Below are 23,458 nucleotides of genomic sequence, written 5' to 3'. Positions count from 1 at the left end.
TGTTTCATCAAGTGTTTGTAATCTGCACTTTACTTCAAAGGTACCTTACTATATTATAATTTTGTGGGAATTGGGGCTGATTTGAAGCTCAGTGATGAACTTGATTTTTGCTGGGAATTACAGTGGCTCTTTTTAGTGCATTTTCTGGCACCTTGGATTGGTCTGGGTCTGATAAAAGAACGCATCCCGGGGGATCAGCGCTCATTGCCATGTATTAGCTGTAGAATTACGACAGTTATCCAAGATACACGTGGAGCAATCAAATGAACCATAACTGGTTTCATGATCCAAGGACAATTCCATCTTACACCACTTTTCTTTTCTGCCACTGCTGAGTGCCAGTGTTGCCGTGTGTTTGAGTCATTGCTCTGTCGCTTAGCATCCGGCCAGGTCGCTGCAGTATTTGTCCGAAAGTGTATGAAAATAATATTGTGACCTGTGAGGTGGTCCAAATTTACTGCAAATGACTTGAAATAAGTGTTAATGAGGTTAATATTAATGTAGAAATAAAAAAAGAGCAAAATTATGTGATTTTAGCAATTTTTCTAAAACATACAGATCCAAAACCAAAACCAAAACACACAAGGGCACTTTGCCAAAACCAAAACCTAAACACGCAGTTAACCCAGATCCAAATCCAAAGCCAAAACCAGAACACGGGGGTCAGTGAACATCTCTAATTTTCATTAATAGCTATGGCAAGAATGATCATGAAACAAGGCTAAATAAAAGTACTAATAAAAGAACAAAGCACCATAATGAAACAATACATAGAGTAACAACAATGTAAATCCTTTGACTGTTTTGCCCTTTGAAGATAATTATGTCCTTATTGTGTGTGTAATTTTGTTTCAGGTGACATCCTGGGATCAACACTGCAAAACCTTGATCAGCTCATCACCATGCCTTATGGGTGCGGAGAGCAGAACATGCTGACCATGGCGCCCATCGTATATGTGCTGGATTATCTAAAGTCCACAGGGCAACTAACCCTGGCACAAAAAGAAAAGGCCATAAGCTACCTGCAGAGCGGTGAGATGTATCTGTAGACACGTATGGGTTATATTGGTGGTGGAACTTATCTCTGGGGACTTTTAAACATATCTGGAGATACCTTTTCTGGTCACCTGGACTAGTCAAATGTCCATATACCTACACCTTCAATAAAAAGAACAATATTCAAACTTGAGGAATGCTGTAGGTGATGGAATGGAGGTTATTATAAAGAAAAAGAAAAGAAAAATTGAACATAAAATGTGATTGAGGTCTGGTCAATTACTTACTCGTTGACTAACTGGATCTGAATCACTATAATTTTAGTTTGCGATAAGACCAGAATAAGTTGGTCTTTATATCAAGCTAAATAACTGTAAATGATAATATAAATGTATTGGCATATAACATGTCTCTTGGCCCCAACAATGGTTCTGGTCAGCATGATGTGGTCAGGGCCCCAGTGTGGTGTGATCAGGCACCTTTCTGTCCGAGCACCACTGTGAAGTGCATGCAAACCCAATTTGCTCAGTGGCAGTGTTAGTAAGTAGCTTTAAACTGTGCTACTTTATATTTTCTTTCTAATTGAAGCCGGATGGGTTCCTCTTCCACTGTCAAAGCCTCATGTCTATAAGTGTCTATTTTACCATTGGGTGGTTCATGGGGACCCTAACAATATTTTACTATAGGGTCCATAAATATCAAGTTCAGCCACTGCTTCCAGTTCTCCAGAAAAACTTCTGATTTGTGGATTTTCAGAGCCAGACTCTTGTCACTCCACACTAGATCTTCTGTTCACACCGACAGATAATTTAAATAACTCTATTATTGCAATGATAACCAGATAGAGAGATGGAAGATTAATTTTGAAACATATTTGAGTGCTATTTATTGTACATTACAATTAGCTGTTTATTCAGGCTGTACTCTGGATTAATTTTCACAACCGGGAGGGTTAGTGGCAGTTGTGATTGTAAGTGTAAGTTGTCTTTTAACAAAAAACATACTCTGTGTCACTAGGATATCAGAAGGAGCTCACCTACAAACACTCTGATGGATCGTTCAGTGCCTTTGGAGAATCGGATGGTATAGGGAGTACTTGGTAAGATTTATACCTGGAACTAATACTTGGATCACTCTTGTTCTTACCTGACTTTTCCATTTTTCCCTCTCTGTCAAACATGAATTCCTACATTCACAATGTCTGCTTATTGTGGTTTAGTTCCCTACTGTAGACATCCTCACCACTGCTCATTATCTTCCACATTACCGCTGTAAAAAAACAGTGATTTCTCCAGCAAGCAATAAAGGAGAGGCTTTTTGCCCAGCAAACCATGGTCCATATTGTTCTTTCCATCCATTGCCTATATAATATTCTGCATTACAATACCATCACAATATTGCAAAAATGTGAGGACTCATCACCACCAAATTGCAAAAAGGGATTATTCATGTACTAATTTGTAGCTATTTTTGGCTAACATCAATGGTTTCTAAGTTCCAATTGTCTTTACATTCTCTTGCACACTCTCCCACTCTATTGTTCTTGAAGTATTACATTTGAGGGTCTCAGTGCACACTATATCCATTGCACTTTCTACACCTCTCATGGAAGTCTCCTTGTCCCCAGGCTCACTGCATTCGTGATGAAGTGTTTCTACCAGGCTAAATATTACATATATATCGATGAAGACATCCTGAAGCAGACAGTGACTTGGCTTGGTAACCAGCAGCAGTCTGACGGCTGTTTTACTAGCAGCGGGAAACTCTTTCACACACTCATGAAGGTACATGACATGGGGGTCTCAAGGTATGAAGCCTGGAGCCTATTGAGTGACACAAATACAAGCTACTCGTAGTATATGTTCCTCAGATGTCACAAAGCTGAAACTTGATCATGGTTCTATCATGTCCAACGCTTCTAAAAAAATATATTTTTAAGCATTGAAAAATGCTGCATTCTGACGCACAAAAGGGAATGGGAAAACAGTTTTTCCGCTCACACACAAAAAAAAACAACGTAAAGGAACCGGCTGATGTAGTCCATAGTAACCAATCAGATGTTTGTTAATTTTCAAGCGCGGTTTAGAAAATAAAAGCAATCTATTTGGCTTGGCAACAACATCTCTTACCATTGCACCAGTTTTCAAAAATGTCTCCCCACCACCCCTATGTTTTTTGCATCAGCAGATTAACACACACAAAAGAATATACAGGTGCATGTTTCCATAAAACCCAATACTTCAGGCTTGGCTATCCTGTGGCTCTCACAACACCTGGATAGACACAGGTTGGCGAGACCTGCTCTAATTGCACCCACAAGTAGATAAGTGCAAGGTTCAGGAGTTGAAAAGGGGAAATACACTATGTGCCACATTGGGAAGTGCTGCCGTTTCAACATCGCTATTAAAAATACAGCGCATTTATACTGCAAATTCAGATATATTTTATATTTAATACACAGAGAGAAATAAAGTCAGCAACAAACTCGTTACTTAACAGCTATGAATGTGCTTTGTGTGCCACATGAGCTAGCTTTATTAAATCAGTGATGTCTGCCATTTTGCAGTAGCCTTTTATTCACTGGACTGAAGAGTCAGTTGATCATTAGAAGAAAATATTGGCAGATGCCTATTAGATTGTAACAGGTGTCAGTAGATGTGAGCAAGGCGGCTAATCCTCACCTCTTTTAACCAGAAGGTTGGGTTAGGTTTATTATTTCTAGTAAACAAGCTTGTGGAATCAGGATAGTACACAAAGGGGGGAATTCAATTGGTTGTGTTACTTGAAAAAGTAACGCGGCCTGCCCACTATCACTGTTATTATGGTAATACTGCACGTAAATACCGTTATTGCAGTAGTTTTAACGCTGGCTTTTTGCTCGCAGCTCCCTGAGCTGCAAGCAGAAAGCCGGGTTAATATTACCGTAATAACGGTAATCTGTTTAACGCGGCGGTACTTCGGGGGGAATTGAATTCCCCCCAAGGAGTTATGTACTACACGTCCATGCAGCACTGCGGCACTCATACACAGTAAAGAACAAGCAAGTTTATATGCACTAGTCTTTTTGGCAGACCACATTGCGCATGAACACTAAACACCTTAGACGGAACGGATGGCCCTGCCTATCCGGTACCCAACCACCGGAGACAGCCTGCATTGCCTATCTGTCTCAAAAGACATCCTCTATAACAGGTCTGAAAAACTGGTGGCTCCCCTGGTTTTGTGAAACTACAAGCCCCAGCATACTTTGCCTGTCGATAGCTGGCATGGAATGCTGGTACTTGTAGTTTCACAACACCTGGAGAGCTACAGGTTTTATTATATTTGCATATTTTGTGACTGCCTTCCCCTTACCTGGTGTTATATTTGTAGAATTTTTGGAATCGATAAAGGGTTTATGGGACAGATACAGAGCGAATGGTTCTCTTGTTGCAGAATTTACTTACCAAGAGTTAGTAACAACTGGAAGCTATTTAAAGTGGTGCAATAAAAATATAATTTTACATTCATCTCTTAATATTAACACTAAATACATATAAATGAAAAAAATAAAGATTGGGTTATTGCTACTTTAATAACAATGTGACACATAATAATAGGTTTAACATGTCCGTGTGGTTTTTCCTCAGGGTGGTGTGGAGGACGACCTGTCGCTTTCTGCCTACATCACTTCCGCCCTACTTGAAGGTGGGGCCCCTGGGATTGTGAGTACATTACAACCCCCTATTTATGGCTCTTGCTCTGTTGTTTATTATATAATACATACAATCACTCCTACACTGATTTAAAGACTGAGCGGTAGTTTTATTAATGCTTCTAAAATGGAAAGTGGAGGTGTTGGCTATAACAACCAATCAGATTACAGCAATCATTTTCTAGAATATACTAGATAAATGATAGCGAGAATCTGATTGGTTGCTATGGGCAACACATCTTCTTTTCCGTTTTAGAAGCTTTGATAAGTTTTCACCTTAGTTTAAAAGTCAGTGAAGACTCTCTTTAGTTATTTAGCATTGCCATTGATGGTCAGTGCCAAAACCCAAATTACTGACTTGAATCATGAAATAACCACCACTAACCGTGCAGCTGACCATGGTTTTCCAATATTGACTTCTCTGTATAACACTACTAATAAGCTTAATTGGCTGAAGGATATCACAGTGAATCGGCAACCAATACCTTGTGTCCTACGATTAAACCTATTTGTCTGAATCTTCTCCCTCTCTCGAGCAGGGTTCTTAATTATCATCTAATTATTTTTCAAACAGTAGCCTGACTAATATAATCACCTTCATTTTATTTATACGGCGCCACAGAATCCCCAATGTCGCGGCAAAAAATAAACACAACAAAATAGAGATAAGTAAGAGACAAGACACACAATAGAAGCCGTAAAAATCAATGCAAGATACTATAGAGAAATCAACTACATGTTATGAGTCGCGGCGGTGCCCGAGCCGCCAAGGCTCATTGTTTAGATTCTGGGAGCGTCTGGGTCATAATTGTTAATTTTGGATACTCCACCCTTGTGTTTCTCGCCTACACTTTTGTTTTGGTGTTTTACAGATTGGCTATTTTAGACTTGGATGTTGTTGATGTTTTCATTTAATTCATTTTGTTTCATGTTACTTTTATGCACATATTCATGGTTTTATGCTTTTAATATTTTTATTTGGTATGTATTTATGTATATGTAATCATATATTTGTCTGTTTTCTTCAAGTCCACAAAATTAAAAAACTAAATATAAAAAGAATGCCCGACAACACAATATTATTGGACTTCTTTGCCGATATGATCCACTGTGAAATTATACTATGTAGGGAACGTGACTGAATATATATTTCTGAACCTAACAGGAGCTCATTCAGAGTAGTGCCTTATCCTGTTTGAAAGGTAAAGTGAGTTCGTCGTCGAACCCCTACACCATGGCTCTCCTGGCATACACCTTCGCACTGGCCAATGACGCTCCAACCAGGCAGATGCTTCTGGACAAGCTGTTCCCACTGGCAGTTTCCTCCGGTAATGTAAATCAGGGGGAGGGCGGGATACAGGAAAGGAAAAAAAAATGAATTAATAACAAAGGTTTCTAATTCACAATTACAGAGATTTCAATGGAAAGATAATTTAGGTTGTCCGAGATAATCTGCTGTTCCTTGAATAATGTCAAAAGCAACAAATCTTGTGTTTTACATTAGGCATGAATGTGGGGGGTAAAGGTAAATTTTACCCACTGTCGTGTTAATGGCTATTTGTAATTTTACAGTGTCTATAAAATTAAAATAGGAGAAATATTACAGCTAATCAGGGAGCTGTTCAGGGTAAAATAATTATATAATAGTATCCGCTATACAGCAGCAATAAAAGGAGGAGGGAAAGTATGGTACAGAGAACTCACTCACATCAGTCCCTGCCCCATTTGGGCTTACAGTCTAAATTCCCCAATGCACACACACAGACAGACAGACACACAGAGACAAACAGACACAGACTAGGGTCAATTTGTTAGCAGCCAATTAACCTATCAGTATGTTTTTGAAGTGTGGGAGGAAACCGGAGCACCCGGAGGAAACCCACGCAAACACGTGGAGAACATACAAACTCCTCACAGATAAGGTCATGGTCGGGAATTGAACTCATAACCCAAGTGCTGCAAGGCAGAAGTGCTAACCACAAAGCCTCCGTGAGGTTTACCTTAAGCTAAGCCTGTGGGACCCCTTCTCCTCCTGGCTCAAAATTTACCAGCCTGGCTCACTGAGAGTACAGTACAGAAGAAACCTGGAGGATGGAGGAAGGACCTTATGTAGCTTCCAGTGGTGTCTTCTTTTCTGCCCTGATTGGAGTGGAAGGCTGGATTAACCCCATGGTATCTGGTGTCATGGAGGAGACGATGGAAATCTAATTTTCTGCATGTTAAATGCAATTCCTACCATCTATTCTTATTCTCTGGACATTATAAATTAATATTTCTTAACTCTGTGGGACACACCCATAAAGAAAACAACCACAAGTATATTCACTTTGCTACCTCCTCTTTTGTTTTCGTAAAAGGCACATGACATCATTAATACCACATAATCACGTTCATGTAGAATTTAAATAAGGAAAAGTTAAATAACACATGAAACCTAAAAGTGTACCCGTGGCCTTTTTGCAGTGGTGGCATTAACTTTGTGAGTGGGACCAATATTTATCTGAATGCAGCCTATCAATGTACTGTAAACTGGGGGTGGAACTATCATGGTAACCGTAGGGGCTCCTAGCTAGGGAGGAATGCAGAAGGGATGCAGAAAATTCCTTCTACTCTAGCTTTCTGAAACACCCACTAGTGTTTCATAAAAAAAATCTAAAAAAAATCTCTGTGGCTGTTTTTTTAGTAACCAAATGGATGCTTATAGTTAGTTGACTATATAGCCTGCTTCTTAGAGGTGACTATAACAGCAGTCACAGTCGTATAATCATCATCATCATCATCATCCTCCTCTTATCAGTAGAGGGAGCATCAGTAAGCCGGAGGAGGTGAGACTTTGTCTGCTTCAGTAGCACTAGCAAAATTTTGGACTGGGGCTCACAAACATCTACTTGACACCCTGCTAGGGCCAGTGATATCACTGAATGATGAAGGATGAGGCATTAGTGAGTTGATAGTTAAACATTTGCTCACATGACAAAATGGCTTCCTCCACTGTGTGTAGGGGAAAGGTTCACTTCAACGCAAATGTCAGAAGTCATTTTCTGGAGTGAAAGAGTACTCATGAAAATGAAGTCTATTAATTCAATAGGAATCAGTGACAGCCCTAAGGCACAAAATGGAGACAGGCATTTTATAAGTTGAACTAACATTGCCTCAGTGATATTTCTGGTCCCTAGTGAAATGATCGGCTATGTTCTCAGTGATGTCACTGGTCCCTAGTGAAATGATCGGCTACTTTCTCAGTGATGTCACTAGTCCTGTGTGGAATAATAGACTGTGTTCAAATTAATATGTTATGTAGTCTACAAAATGGCTGCCTCTACTATGTGTAGATCAGAATTTCTCAACTTGTGGCATTTGTACATCAACGGCTACCTCAAATAGGGGGTAATCCAGCTTATTAAATATAAGTCAAAGTACCTATTTGCTGTGATGCAGGAAAGCAGAAAAAAAACATATCTCCCCACTGTCTCTGTATAGACAGTCCCAAAGGTACCTTTTTTACTGACTGCTGGAAAATTGGGACCTATGTTCCAGTGCAATTCAAAGATCTTTTTACATTAGTGGAGGAGGGTAGTGTTAGACTAGAGCTTCGGACGCACTAGGCACGTCCCTCACATGGTGTGACCACATGACCTTTTAGTGTACATCTGCCAGATATAATTGTTGCTGATTGTTTATTATCAGGGATACTTGGAAAGATAAAGGCAGAGCGCTCCTGGTTAAATAATAGGAACACACATTATTGACAGTGTTGATTGTAGATTAAACCTCAGGTTCCATTCTTCTGACATCCAGTTGATACTTTTTCTCCTAGGAGGTGACCTATACTGGACGTACAACCTGCAATCCTCTGGTCAATATCAGCCAGTGTCAGCCGCTATTGAGATGTCCTCTTACGTTTTGCTGGCACTGATCACAAGCCAGTCATTGAAAGCAGAAGAGATTCTTAAAGCCTCTCAGATTGTCAGCTGGCTGATTAAACAGCAGAATTCCAATGGTGGTTTCGCATCCACCCAGGTACCGCCATCGGCAGTGTGTACAGATTACAAACTTGTCAACATGCACTTTACACAGATTAATCTGCACATTTTTATCTTCCCTGCTTAGGATACAGTTGTGGCTATTCAAGCACTAGCCAAATACACCAGAATCACCTTCGTCCCTGAATCCATCTTGTCAGTGACGGTCTCAGCAGGACAAGTGTCTCTGAAACAGTTTGCAGTGGATAAAACCAACCGGCTCCTTTTCCAGACAGCACAGCTGCCAAATATCCCTGGGGAATACACTCTACGCATTACTGGAACTGGCTGTGTCTACATCCAGGTTACAGAATCTCTCCCCTCTTCCCTGTCTGCCTGTCAGTCACACTGCTGTTGTTTTTAAATACGCCTTAGAATTCTCATCATGTCAGTCAATTGAATTGGTCTCCGACAAAATGGTCACCACTCTACCTAATATTATACTTTTAGCCACACCCTGTACATTTAATCCATCTCTGACCTCATTCGGCAAAGGATTTTGTTGGTTGTACATAACAGAGCTCCGCAGTGATGTTTGCAAATGTAGCAGTGGTTCCAGGAGTAGTTAAAATCACTCTACTTGACAATACAAACACATAGCAGAAGAAGGAAGCCGGAATGATACCTTTTGGAGGCAAACACGTACTAACCAGTAAAATATTGTCATGTCCAAGTGGAAAACTGATTTAGTGATCTTGGGCCTGATTCATTAGTGATCTTATCTTTTGCAAAAGTTAAGATGCTTATTTTTAAGAAGAAACGGGGAGATAAGAGTGAAGTTAAGATGGATTTTCATCTTACCTTAAGAAATTCTTCACTTACGCAGTGGATTTTGCTTCTTATCTCCCTTTTCTGAGCATGCACAGAGTGGATTTGCTTAAGATAAGCAAAAAACGGAAGATAAGATCACTAATGAATCAGGCCCCGTAATTGGTAGATTATATATTTTCTAAATATACATATATACAATATATACAAAATGGAAGAGTCCCTCAAAAGTTCTCCATCCATCTCAAACAGCTGCACTTGAGCCTGAGACAAGGACACCGTTCAAACATACGCACATGCAAGATGTCACCAACAGGAGACTGGTTGCCTGTGTGTCCAAAATATTAAAAAAAATTGACTAATATAATGGTTTAACTGGGTTATCACATAGTTAATTACTAGCCAGCAGAAACAATGAGTGCAGCACGTTAATAGCTACTGAAAGTAATAATCGTAATTGTTGGATACAAAAAGCTAAATCATCAAGAACAACCACATATATACCTACAAACTTTTCATGCTGGGAATATGGGAGAAGGGGTCATGGTCATGTGTTATGGGGCGTGGCCACCACCCCCCCTCCATCTTCTCGAGGCATGCCATTGGTTCCCTTCCCCTTCACTAAAACCACCCCACCTAAATGCGAGAAAATCATGCTGGGTTGTAGGAACAACATATAGATAAAAGAAAAACACAGGCAAAATATTATAAAGAAAAGTGAAAGAAATCCCATAGGATATTTACACTGTAACCATATTCACAGAAATGTATTTTTTTTCAGTAGTACAGCCCAGAGAACTACTAAACAAGAATGACAGGTGTCAGGTCTTTGTGTTATTCTTGTATTAGATTTATATTTTTAGTAACAGAACAAAACAGCCCAAAAGAACCAACAACCCATAATAAGCAACATTTTCCCTTTTTTACAAAGTTCTCTCATCTTTCCTTCCGCAGTTCATTGGCACTTTCAGATGTTGTTGAATCTTCTAACTTCAGACCCTTCTTCCTAACAGATCGTCTTAAAATACAACGAGATGCCGGTTGGCAATCTGGCGGCTTTTAGTATTTCAGCCAAGATCGAGAATTGCGGCGAGGACAGCGCACAGAGACTTGTCATAACCGCCAGGTACTGCTAAGAAGGACATTTTTGTAAACGTCTGCAAATAGCAGCAAAATGTCTATTGTTGTTTCCAATAATGTTTAAATAAGGCACCTTTTATTCAAGATGATAAATAGTTGTTTTTTTCTGGCTTTAAACGAAGTAGAAATACATTTTATTATGAACATATTTAGTGTAGTATTAGGTGGTTGAGAGCCACAGGGTTTTCCCTCAATATGTGGGAGGTTTATGATGGATAATGTTTTATGCTTTGTAATAGGAATGGGTTCAAACAGTGTTTCTAAATGTTTTGTTAAATGTTAGTTAATTAAATAGCCCCTTAAATGTGTGTACCATTTCATTTTTACCAAGTAATACTTAATGTGTATACATTTATATCAAGTATGCCCGAATGTTTTTAAGTTTAAGTTAATAAAGTTGATACCAAACCACTCCTTATGCATTTAACGGTTTCAATAATACCCTTTGATTAATGTTGTTGTTTATTATTTAATGACTAATGTATTCTTATATTGAGCCATGTTTAACTGAAGAACCTCTTGAATCTATCTGAGGGTACACCTTGGGATACATGAATCACAGGCTGAATCACTAGGGTTTAAAATTATTCTCATTTTGAATACTCACTTGGGGCCTGATTCATTAAGGATCTTAACTTAAGAAACTTCTTATTTCAGTCTCCTGGACAAAACCATGTTACAATGCAAGGGGTGCAAATACTTGATAGCTTATTTGTACACTGAAATTTAAAGTTGATATTTGTGTGCTACATGAAAAAACAGTCAGTATTTAACTTATGTGCAAAACAGAATACTAATTTGCACCCCTTGCATTGTAACATGGTTTTGTCCAGGAGACTGAAATAAGAAGTTTCTTAAGTTAAGATCCTTAATGAATCAGGCCCCTAGTTATAAAAGCTATAATTAATCGGTTATACTCTATATATGGACCAAGCATTGTGTTCTCTTAAATTATGTCAGGTTATCTTTAACCAAAGTCAATAAATGAACATCAAGGAATGCAGTTTTTTTATATGGTATTACAGATAACTATATCAGAAAAGCTGAGTATATCAACTTGGGATAACTAGTGCTCCATTTATAATTGAATAGAAGTATTATACAACTAAAGAGAAAACATATATTTAGTTGGTACATTTGATGCTCACCAGGTTTCATGTTCCGTTTTCACCTGTGTAAAAATTAGAGTAGATTAATATTATTAAATAAATATAATGATTTGACAGCTCCATTAATTTTTATGTGGACAGGCTGCTAAATAACTCTAAATTGCCTTGGGGGGGGGGGGGGGGGGACCAATATAGACGGGTCTACAGGAAGCAGTGATAATTGCCACACTGTCATTTAAAAATGTCTTATGTTCTCCAGTAGACCCAACCCCCACATGAAGCAGATGACCTTGTCTATATAAATAATAAATAAAGGAAAATATTAAGTTGGAAACCACAAATGGGTACTTAAGATAAAAAGTGTGCAAGAACAGCTTGCTGTTCTATTGCTGGGTCTATGTGGCTACTGGGGATTGCTTCTAGAGCAAGGAGATGACAATTCATCATCATCATCATCATTTATTTATATAGCGCCACTAATTCCGCAGCGCTGTACAGAAAACTCATTCACATCAGTCCCTGCCCCATTGGAGCTTACAGTCTAAATTCCCTAACACACACACACACACAGACAGACAGAGAGGGGGACAGACAGACAGAGAGGGAGAGACTAGGGTCAATTTAGATAGCAGCCAATTAACCTACCAGTATGTTTTTGGAGTGTGGGAGGAAACCGAAGCACCCGGAGGAAACCCACGCAAACACAGGGAGAACATGCAAACTCCTCACAGATAAGGCCATGGTCGGGAATCGAACTCATGACCCCAGTGCTGTGAGGCAGAAGTGCTAACCACTAGGCCACTGTGCTGCCCAATTAATCCATTTCGATTGACCTTCGCATATAAAGTCTTGTGATCTTTCTATCTAACACAATTTTTGAATAATTTTTCACCTGCTAGTGATAGACATGCCGGCAACTGTCGCCAACAATGAATTAAGCTAATAAACTTATCCGTTTGGGTTTTCAAGTGTTTTTTATATTTCATTTATGATTACGATTTATGATTTTCATCTCGGTTTTTGCTTGTGTGAACTCTTTAGAATGCTGATTAAAAACTCACATGAAAAGTACAAACAGCAGACCAGAATATTCCCCACGTAACTGCGGATCTCTAAGATTTCTGCAGTACTTGGATTTCCTAACTGAAATTCTGGGAGTTTTCTTTAAATACATCAATAATATATGCTGAACGGGGCAGTTTTAATACATTGGCAAACAGGCCAATTGTCCTATCCCCTCCATTAAATATCCTAGTTATAGATCCTGGATAGGGGAAGATCATAAAATATGTTCTACCTCAACCCCATGGTGTCCTAGAAACCAGGATATCCCATGTTTAAAAGCGACAAAAGTACATGCTTAGAAAAATTATTCGACTAAGGCAATCCTAAAATTTCCTGGGTGAAATAACATTCTAATCTGAAAATGTCTCACCAGTCTTAATCCTTACCCATATGGTCTTAAAATGAACCTAATTCCCACATCTGTATCTACTCCAAGTATTAACCTTAAACCCAATTTAAGTGCAGCCCTAATCCGAGCATAGTTCCTAACACTGCAAATATAAAATTATCCTAAGACCTAAAAGTTCTTGAAACAGTTGTTTCTTAATTTTCATGCATCACAAATGGTCATGCGACTACCAAAGTGAGCTATTCTCAGAACCCACTAACGTATTAAAGTGGTCCTAAAACTGTTTATATTATTAGTAGCTGACTGTTTATTGGATCTTCCTACAGTTACATCGGGAGCCGGACTCTCTCCAACATGGTCCTTATTGAAGTTGAAATGCTGTCAGGATTCCAACCATCTGACAATACAGCCGAAAAGGTAAAAGATTCCAGATGAGCCACTGTGTGGATTTGGCCCATGTTCTCCAGACTAAGGGCTAGATTTACTAAGCTGCGTGTTTGAAAAAGTGGGGATGTTGCCTATAGCAACCAATCAGATTCTAGCTTTCATTTATTTAGTGCTTTCTACAAAATAACAGCTAGAATCTGATTGGTTGCTATAGGCAACATCCCCACTTTTTCAAACACGCAGCTTAGTAAATCTAGCCCTTAATGTCTTTTTACGTAATCCAGGACATTCTGAAATAAGGAGGTGCAATGATTTTAGGCCTGATTCCTTTTCGGACACAACATGCGCGCAAGTTTCTTTTTAAAAAAAGTGCCAAATATATTAATATTCAAGATACTTTTCAATTTGAATCTGGGTGTAATTACGCTCTGACTAAACACTACTTGCCGTATGCAGACAGACAGAACCGACTGCAGTATACGTACAAGTGTCTGTTCAAATGAAGTAACAAAACATAATAAAAAAAAATTAAAAACATTAATAAAAATATGGATTTTAAATAACAACTTTTTTTGTACATTTAATACATTAAACAAGATGCTTTTAATGCGTACTGTACATATAATGTGCATCTTACTTGCAGAAACAGGTTCTGTGCTAGTTAGGGGCACACATACGTATAGTATCCAAGCACAAATTGAATGCAATTCCGTTCATTGGCGTAAAATACGCTTCAGAGCCTGCATAGAGCAATTTCAAGCAAGATCCAAATTCGACTCCATGGAAGCCACTCAGAAATGGAAAAAACTAAGCAAAATGTAAAAAAAGATGAAAAGTCCACCTTTTGTAAATCACCTTCCACATCCATTCCCTTTTTATTCTAGAGAAAAGTGGGTTAGTGGTTAGAACTTTTGCCCTATAGCGCTGGGGTCATCTGTATGGAGTTTATATGTTCTCCCAGAGTTTCTGTGGGTCTGCTCCCCAGTTTCCTCCTTCACTCCGAAATCATACTGATAGGTTCATTGGCTGCTGAAAAATCTGGGGGGGGGGGGGGGGGGGGGGGAAGTAGCTTAATTTAGGCATTGTCAATTCTTTATCAATTTTTTTTACCTGTTTAAGGTTTTTCCATAGATAACTACAGGATTTGCAAATACAATAATTTTATATATTATACCAGGCCTGGCCAACCTGTGGCTCTCCAGGTGTTGTGAAACTACAAGTTCCAGCATGCCCTGCCAGCTGTTAGCTAGCTATTTACTGGCAAAACTTGTAGTTTCACAGCAGAGCCACTGGTTGACCAGGCCTGCAGTAGACACTCAGTGGCTACTTTATTAGGTACACCTGTGCACCGGCCTGTTATTGCAAATAAATAATCATGTAGCAACAAACTCAAAGTATAAAAATATGCAGTTACAGTCAAAAGGTTTAGTTGTTGTACAGAACAAACACCAGAATCAGGGGCGCATGCAGGGGGGGTTTCTGGTTCTCCAGAAACCCCTCCCCTCTGCAGACGAACGGGAGCTAAACACTGCCCCTACCAGCAGTAGTGTACTGTACAGCAGCCGCGGCGCTGTCTAAGAAGAGTCCACGCTGTACTACAATACAGAACTGCCGCGGGCCCTTCTTTGACAGCGCCGCGGCTGCTGTACAGTACAGCATCGCCAAAATGCTCTCTCTTTCTCTATATTTTTTTTTGGGGGGGGAGGAGAATGGGGAAGAAATGTGATCTAAGTGACTTAGATTATGGAATGATTGTTGGTTCCAGAGTATGGTTAGTATTTCTCAGAAACTGCTGCTCTCCTGGGATTTTCATGCACAACAGTCTATAGAGTTTACAGAGAATAGTGCACAAAACGAAAATCATCCAGTGAGCAGCTCTGTGTATCAAAATACTTTGTTAATGAGAGAGGTGCGAGGAGAATGGCCAGACTGGTTAAAGTTGACAGGAAGGCAATAGTAACTCTCATAACCATGAGTTACAAAAGTGGTATGCAGGAGAGCATCTGGATGCACAGCATGTCAATCTTTGAAATGGATGGGCAAGAGCAGCAATAGACCACATCCGGTCCACTCCTCTCAGTTAAGAATATGAAACTGATGCTACAGTGGGCACACTGACATATGAACATTGGGAAAAACATTGCCTGGGCTGACAAATCTCAATTTCTGCTACGACATGCAGATGGGAGGGTCAGAATTTGGTATAAACAACATGAATCCATGGATCCATTGTGCTTTGTGTCAACAATGCTGGCTGGTTGAGGTGGTGTAATGGTGTGAGGAATGCCTTCTTGGCACATTAGGGCCTAGATTTACTAAGCTGCGGGTTTGAAAAAGTGGGGATGTTGCCTATAGCAACCAATCAGATTCTAGCTGTCATTTTGTAGAAGGTACTAAATATATGAAAGCTAGAATCTGATTGGTTGCTATAGGCAACATCCACACTTTTTCAAACCCGCAGCTTAGTAAATCTAGGCCTAGGTCTTTTAGTACCTATTGGGAATTGATTGAATGCCACAGGCTACCTGAATATTGTTGCTCACCAAGTGCATCCTTTTATTGCCACAGACTACTCATCTTCTACAGGCTATATCCAGCAGGATAACTCTTCATGCCAAAAAACACACGTCATCTCCCACTGGTTCCACGAACATGACAATAAGTTGAATGTGATCCAATGGCCTCCACAGTCACCAATCTGAATTCAATAGAGCACTTTTGGATGTGGTGAAATGGGAGAGTCACAGCTTGAATTAATTTCCAAATCAGTTTAATTTCAGAATCGGCAAAATCAATTCACCCATCTCTAGTTATAACAGAGAGAAAAGGGCACCATTTTATTTTCTTACTGGGAGGTTCTTTGGCATTTTGGTGCTTATCTCTTCTGTTTACCTAGACTACCAGCTCACAGTGTTTGGGTCGCTATGCACAAGTACACACAACAATGACCACAGCATGAATCAATTTGACAGAACACCCCCAGAAAATAAGGCTTGGATATGGGGCCTATGCATTAAAAGGGGGCTATGCAATCCAGTGAATTCAGACTTTTGTGGTTTATATATAACTTTGTGGATAGCACGAGAGATGGGAGCCAGAAATAATAAAGGCACATTGTATTGAAATCCATGAGGAAAATCACATTGACGTTAAGTGAATTAAATTGAGGCTCAAGTGCCCTTACTCTCATGTATTAGTCTGCAGCCCAATATATTTACTCAAGTCACATTCCCTCCTGTTTGCTGTGATTCATTCAGTGCAACAGAGATAGGCAATCAGCCACAGTTGTAAAATAAGATATATTGTCAGGAACTGATTCAATCCAATTCTTCTTGTATGGGGGCTGCTTGTGCTTGAATCCCACTGCTCCTGAATCTACCCTGAATATTCAGGTGAGAACAATTAACTGCAAGTGTGAAAGAGTAACATATGCCAATTCAATAAATGAATTGAGTCAAGCAGAAGGCCTAATGTCTGCTCCAGCAAAATAAAAAGTCAGTCAATTGAATATGGAGAAAGCAAAAGCATTTCGGTTGTGCACATGAAAACCAATTTTTCCATTATGTTTTTCCCCCCATCCAGTTTTTACTTATGGGTGAGCATAATTATTATTATTATTATTATTATTATTATTATTATTATTATCATTATTAATATTATCTTTTACTGATAAGGCTCCACAAAAATTCTGCAGCACCATATATGAAACTTACAGTAGACATTTACTAATTTGCAAAAACTAGCTATCAAAATGAAAGGAATAAATAAGAAAATAAAACAAGTGGTCCATGAAAATGTCTCCCAGAATTTATGGTAGGGGTGTGTACAGGGAATGAATTCAAGAACTCAAGAATGTGTGAAGCAAACCAGGTCTTTAAAATAGCACCATAAAAAAAAAACTAGCACAATTAAAATAAAAAACAAAACAAAAATCAAAATCCAAGCCATTGTTAGGAACCCCTCCAGTCAGCACGACAAAACCCGGAGTCTGCTCCGAAAGTCTGGTGTTCGCTGGAGCCCCTAGTGGTGGGGACAGACTTGGCTGCAGACGAACGGAGGGTCGGGAAATGTGCACTGACTGGGGAGAACCCAGGGGTAGCGTGAAGTAGTACACAGCAGAGTGAAATCCGAGCAAGGGTCAAGGGCCGGCAGCAGACAGCGATACCAGATAACAAGCCGAGGTCAGGGGTCACGGGCAATACAGCAAGGTCCAGAAACAAGCCAGGGGTCATACACGGGAAATCCAAACTAGAATACAGCACAGGAGCAGGGAAACAAGGAATAGGAGCCTAGCTACACTGGGAGCTATAACTGGCAGTGAGGCTCGGTCCTCACTGCCTTAAGTAGCGAGAGGAACTAATAGGAGCCGTGAGCAGCGGGACTCCTCCCAGTAACCTAATCACAGTATGCAATGCCGACCAGCAATAATGCCCAGAATACACAGCAATTACAAGCATATAACTTCAGTGCCACAAGAGAGACCCTCAAAGGGTCAAAACAATAATAAAGTTACCTTTTCAGCCTTTTCCTTATGCGCGCATGCGCCCGGCTGTAGGACAGCTGGCCGGGCACTGCGGCAGGCGAAGCAGAGCGTCCCGGTTGTTGCCCAGGCAACCGGGACGTGTGGGGCGGAAGTGGCGTCCCGGCCGTCACCATGACGACCGGGACGTTCGAGGACACAGGAAGTGAGTCACTGCGGGCGGTCGGGGAACCGCGACTCGTAACAGCCATGGAAAAAGCATGCTAGGGTCTCAAAAAATATAAATTCGTTATGGGGGTCAAATTCTTTTTCCTTAACAATGTTGTCTATATATCTTGCCTCAGACTTGAGTCATTGTTTCATATGTTTCATTGTTTCTCTGCAGCTTCTGCAATTGCCTCTCGTCAAGAAAGTAACAGTCCAGATCGATTCTGTCATTATTTACCTAGAGGAGGTCAGTACGCACATAAGTTTATGTTATGGTGTTGAAGCAAAGCTTGCTCCAAAATGGCATTTATAACTCAACATGTAGCACTCAAGGATTCTCTGATGATGAGGACAGGTGGCTCTATCCAGATATGTATTATTTATAGAATAAAGGTCTAATATGGGGCAAATAGATTAACACAAGACAGTATAATTCCTAAAACAGTGATTCTCGAACTATGTATGGGACTCACTGGTGAGTCTTCTTAGAGGCTCATTGTTCTCACCATGGTAGTGAGTAGCATTAAGAGGAATTTTATTGGGTGAGTAGGGAGGAAGAAATGTAGTTGAAGAACATTATGTCAGGTGCCAAAGTAAACAAAGGAAAGGGAGGGGTGGTGGAAAACAAAGATCATGGACCAGGCTCCATGTTTTCCAAGAGCCACAGAATAGAATGTTGAGGACAAAACAGAGAAGCTAAAAGATCTAGCGGTTGGACGAGGGTCAGGCCACAATGAACCTGTGAGTGTTTATGGAAGAGCTTTATATAGACCTAGAGGCTGCTGGGAAAACTGTGTAATGGAGGGAACCTTGGCTCACTAGCAGCGAGAAGCTAACCACCAGCTGATAGAATAGACACAACTGAAAGGTAGGTGGACGCAGGAACAGACATATATTGCTTGGGCATATTATATAGCCTCATGTTAGCGGAACAGTCCCCCTTTCTCCCATTCAAAATCTTAGCCACAATATTTATTTTACTGTCTCTTTAGTTTTACGTGTATCTGTTTTGACTTTCCCTTGTCATCTGTCAGTATCTCATGTCTGTTTAACTCATGTCTATCTTGAGTCTATCTGCCTCACATATCCCGACCTGCTGGGAAGCATTGGACCTTTGCTTCAGAGCCTCACAATTATATTAGGACACCCTTTATATTATTTACACAAAAGAGCTCTGCTGAGCCTGCACCAGTGTCCCTGCACCAGTGTCCCTGCACCAGTATCCCTGCACCAGTGTCCCTGCACCAGTATCCCTGCACCAGTGTCCCTGCACCAGTATTCCTGCACCAGTATCCCTGCACCAGTGTCCCTGCACAAGTATCCCTGCACCAGTGTCCCTGCACCAGTGTCCCTGCACCAGTCCTCCAGGATCTGCAAATTATACACCTCCTAAAAGGCACATCTGTGGTTACATCCACATCTAATTATAAGCTGAAACTTACTAAGGAGGAGTATTTAAATGGAAAAGAAGTATGTTATAATCAAATTGATGAATCATAGCACAATAGGGATTGTCGTGCCAAAAGTCTGCCGAGGCAGTAATTGTACATGAACCGCTTAGATGCAGCAGCCAAGTGCCCCTGGTAACTATTATAAAGTGTTGGCATCTATCATAATAGTCCAATTGTTATCACCCATTTTCTCTCTTATCCTTCAGCTTGGCCAAGAATCACAGGATTACTACATTGATATACAGCAACAAATTGTGGTCAGTGATCTGCAACCAGCAAATGTCAAAATATATGACTTTTATGAGCCAGGTAAGAAATGGGTCAACATTCAGTTTTATTATTAGAATGATCTAATTTGGTTATTAACATGATAACTGTAGACAATGACTATCCGATACTGCTAAAGATTAAGCTACACTCAGATTTGAATACTAGTAGAGTATAAGCAAGTGAACTTGGTGTACACAGGCTGCTTGTGTACTATGATAAAAGTGGGGGGAAAACAATGTACAAATATAGAAAGCCAGACATAGGTAATTATCTGACATTGACCCACAAGGAAACAGAAAGTGATAAATGACTCACACCAGTTCTTTGTGCTTTGGACTGATGAAGCGACCACTTGCGATTTATCAAACCTTTTAAAAAGGAAAAGTGGAGGTGTTGCCCATAGCAACCAATCAGATTCTAGCTATCATTTCTCTAGTACATCATGGTAAATGATAACTAGAGTCCGATCGGTTGCTATGGGCAACACCTCCACTTTTCCTTTTTAGCGGTTATAGTATATCTGCCCCTTAACTGGCTACAAGAAATGTTTGCAAGCTGTTATTTCTGCCAAAGGAGGAATTAACATGTACGGACTAAAAGGGTCATCAATCCTCTCCACATGCCACATTCACTGTTTTTTTTCCCAATCTAATATATAAATGTCTAGTGGCGTGTGTTAGTCTGTCTGTCTGTGTGTGTGTGGAAAAAATAAAACCGAGCTGCAGCGCCACCTGCTGGGCAGAGTTATACACTGACCTACTAAATTCTTAGTGTGTGTGGAAAAAAAATTCAGAAAGGGCTGAAATTTGGTATACTAAGATGTTTTTAATTTGTTAATTTAATTTGTTAATTGTTAAAAGAGTTTATAAAGATTTAAAAATATATATATATATATATATATATATATATATATTTCTTGAAGGAGAAGTGACAGTTGGGAGTGGTTGGTGGTTGCCGGGGGTGACAGTGGGGAGTGGTTGGTGGTTGCTGGGGGTGACAGTGGGGAGTGGTTGGTGGTTGAGGCCTGGGCTATGGCCCAAATGCATGACAAGAACCTTTTTAACACCTTTAGTAGCTTGATTTGACTAGAATGCATGAGTATCATGCACGGGTTAACTTGTTAGTTATATTCTGCAAATAAATAGTAATTTTGCATTAAAATGTGCAGAAATATATCATATATTTAAAAGCGTAAATTACAGAAGTTGTGATTATCACGCTTCACTTATATTCAAATAATTTCTCTAATGTTACCCAAACATACAAAAACAACTGTAATAGAAAATATATATACGATATCTATGCTTAGAATGCTCTCACTACTGAATATACTACAATTGGGCAGAGACTGTTAAGTGAAGTGCATTAGTGTTGGGCTATTAAGAGACATGGAACAATGGTACAATGATATTTATGATAACATCATCTAATTAGTGTTTCCTAAAACTGGTCCTCAGGACCCCTAACAGTGCATATCTTCCAGATCTCCTTGTACAGGTGTATTCATTACTGACTGACACATTGTAACAGATCCACAGGTGCTGTAATTATTTCCCTTGCACTGTTAGGGTTCCTGAGCTGAAGCTGGATCAATTTTGCATTATATATATATATATATTTGCTGTGTCATACATCCTACAGTTTGTTTTTATATTTATTTTACCACAGAGGAAAATGCGGCAATCACCTACAGCCCATGTCCCTAAGGTAATAATTATTTCCTGCAGACACAGAAGAAGATTTAATTATTGTACATAAGGGAAAAGTGTAGAGATAGGACAGTGCATAAGGTAGGGAGGCTGCAGTGATGGTAATTTGAAACAGGGGAATAGTAGTAACGGTAATTGGTAGATGGGGCATAGTGGTGATAGTGATTGATAGGTAGGGCATAGAAGTTATGGGAGTTTGGAGGTGGGGCAAAGTAGTTATGGTAATTGGAGGTGTGACTTAGTAATTATGCTAATTGGGGGTGGGTCATATTAGTTATGGTAAGTGGGGGTGGGCCATTTTAGTTATGGTATTTGGGAGGTGGGGCTTAGTAGTTATGGTAATTGAGGATGGGGCATGTTAGTTATAGTAATGGCATGTGAGGCATAGTAGTTCTGATAAATGAGAGATGGGGCATAATATAATGCTAATTTGGTGGTGGGCTATATTATTAATAGTAATTTGGAGGTGAGTCATTGCAGTTATGGTATATGGGAGGTGGGGCATCACAGTTGTGGTAATTGGGAGGTGTAACATAAAAGTAATGGTAAATGGAAGGTGGGGCTTAGTAGTAATAGATTTTTGGAAGTGGAGAGAAACATTGTTATATTGTTATAAGGTAAAATCATTATTATATAATGATATACAACTATAGTTTGTCCATATTAGCACAACGGATAGGAGATTTTTTAAGTATAAAATTGTATTTTTAAACCATGCAGGTTACCATGGGTAGTATGAGATTACTATATAAAAGCATGATATATGGGGTTTACATATTTTCCCTCTGTCATTCATATTTCTTACATTCACACTAGGTTATTTAATTGTGCTTCTCCCAGATAACGGTGTCTAGAAGACGATCCCTGTAGCCGATGTTGTTTTCCGCTTATTTGCTTGTAGCCCTATAAAACACAAGTAGAATGTTAACATTCCGCAACAAATATCCGGAGTACTGTGAACATTCCGTGAGACATTGTGACAATGACCCAGGACCTGTGCATTAATCCTGTGACTCTAGTGGAGAAAGCTGTATTTAGATATGTGTGGTTTGTCGGCTTTATGCATATGTACTATGCAATGTTGTGAGCAGAGGTCACAGTTAACACTAGCATGTTCCCAGTGTCTTATATGTTTAATTAAAACATTTCAATTTCATCCATTGTAAAGATTTGCTTTTGATTGAAAAAAGTTTGAAAACTTGTTGAAAAGTTGAAAATATAAAAAATGGCGGTTTATTCATTTGCGATTGACCATAATGGGTAATGCCTAAGACAATAAAGACTTAGGCCCTGATTCATTAAGAAATGTAAATGCCGATACGTGCCGTATTTTGCATAAAGTTGCTCTGCACATCAGAAACTGGCTATAAGCCAGTGAACGCAAGTGGATCCTATTCACGTTGAAGCGCAAACTATACATTTGACAACCTACGATTTCATGGGTGAAACGGGGGTGGAAGGGGACTATGCACATAGTCAATGTAGAGTAAGCACGAGCCAAGGTCAAGCACACGTAGCAACATTGGATTCCAGCTCTGGGCATCTCTCAGGTACGTGATTTTCAGCAGTATCATTTGTACCAGCTACTGGGCAGGTGTAAGTGCCAAGTGATAGTGATGACGCTAATGTTTGCATGCCAGAACATGTGTTTGTAATCAAAAGCAAGTGCATAATATAGGCCTTAATAACATAACATTTATTATTTCATGTAAAAAAAAAATGCAAAAAAAAGTTGGAATGGTTTTTCATGAACAGGTGTATTTTATAATTTTATATTTTATCTGTGCGGTCTCATGGGACTTTTTATACAC

At 39.6% G+C, this 23,458-nt stretch overlaps 2 protein-coding genes and 1 long non-coding RNA gene across 3 annotated transcripts in view; all 3 read left to right on the top strand.

Annotated features, from left to right (window-relative positions):
- LOC142160598 (alpha-2-macroglobulin-like protein 1) overlaps positions 1-5,238 on the top strand; it is a 30,448-nt gene extending 25,210 nt beyond the window's left edge. The window contains exons 10-14 of the mRNA XM_075215466.1: positions 856-1,032; positions 2,014-2,095; positions 2,624-2,780; positions 4,626-4,700; positions 5,230-5,238. Coding sequence (XP_075071567.1) covers positions 856-1,032; positions 2,014-2,095; positions 2,624-2,780; positions 4,626-4,700; positions 5,230-5,238 — 500 coding nt within the window. The remainder of the gene's footprint in view (positions 1-855; positions 1,033-2,013; positions 2,096-2,623; positions 2,781-4,625; positions 4,701-5,229) is intronic.
- A 628-nt stretch (positions 5,239-5,866) lies between these two features.
- On the top strand, positions 5,867-13,578 carry LOC142160597 (alpha-2-macroglobulin-like protein 1). Its single transcript, XM_075215465.1, has 5 exons — positions 5,867-6,018; positions 8,508-8,710; positions 8,801-9,016; positions 10,494-10,606; positions 13,470-13,578. Exons 1-5 carry the CDS (start codon positions 5,925-5,927, stop codon positions 13,576-13,578), a joined length of 735 nt encoding a protein of 244 aa, XP_075071566.1. The 5' UTR covers positions 5,867-5,924.
- A 4,815-nt stretch (positions 13,579-18,393) lies between these two features.
- LOC142160794 (uncharacterized) lies at positions 18,394-22,803 on the top strand. The gene is made up of 4 exons (XR_012693308.1): positions 18,394-18,464; positions 19,875-19,977; positions 21,607-21,645; positions 22,488-22,803. It is a non-coding gene; the product is annotated as an uncharacterized LOC142160794 (long non-coding RNA).
- Positions 22,804-23,458: the final 655 nt, after the last annotated feature.

The sequence above is a fragment of the Mixophyes fleayi genome, chromosome 6, assembly GCF_038048845.1.
Source record: "Mixophyes fleayi isolate aMixFle1 chromosome 6, aMixFle1.hap1, whole genome shotgun sequence".
Taxonomy (NCBI): domain Eukaryota; kingdom Metazoa; phylum Chordata; class Amphibia; order Anura; family Limnodynastidae; genus Mixophyes; species Mixophyes fleayi.
Note: the sequence above shows the minus strand (reverse complement) of the source record. Positions and strands in the feature narration are given on the sequence as shown.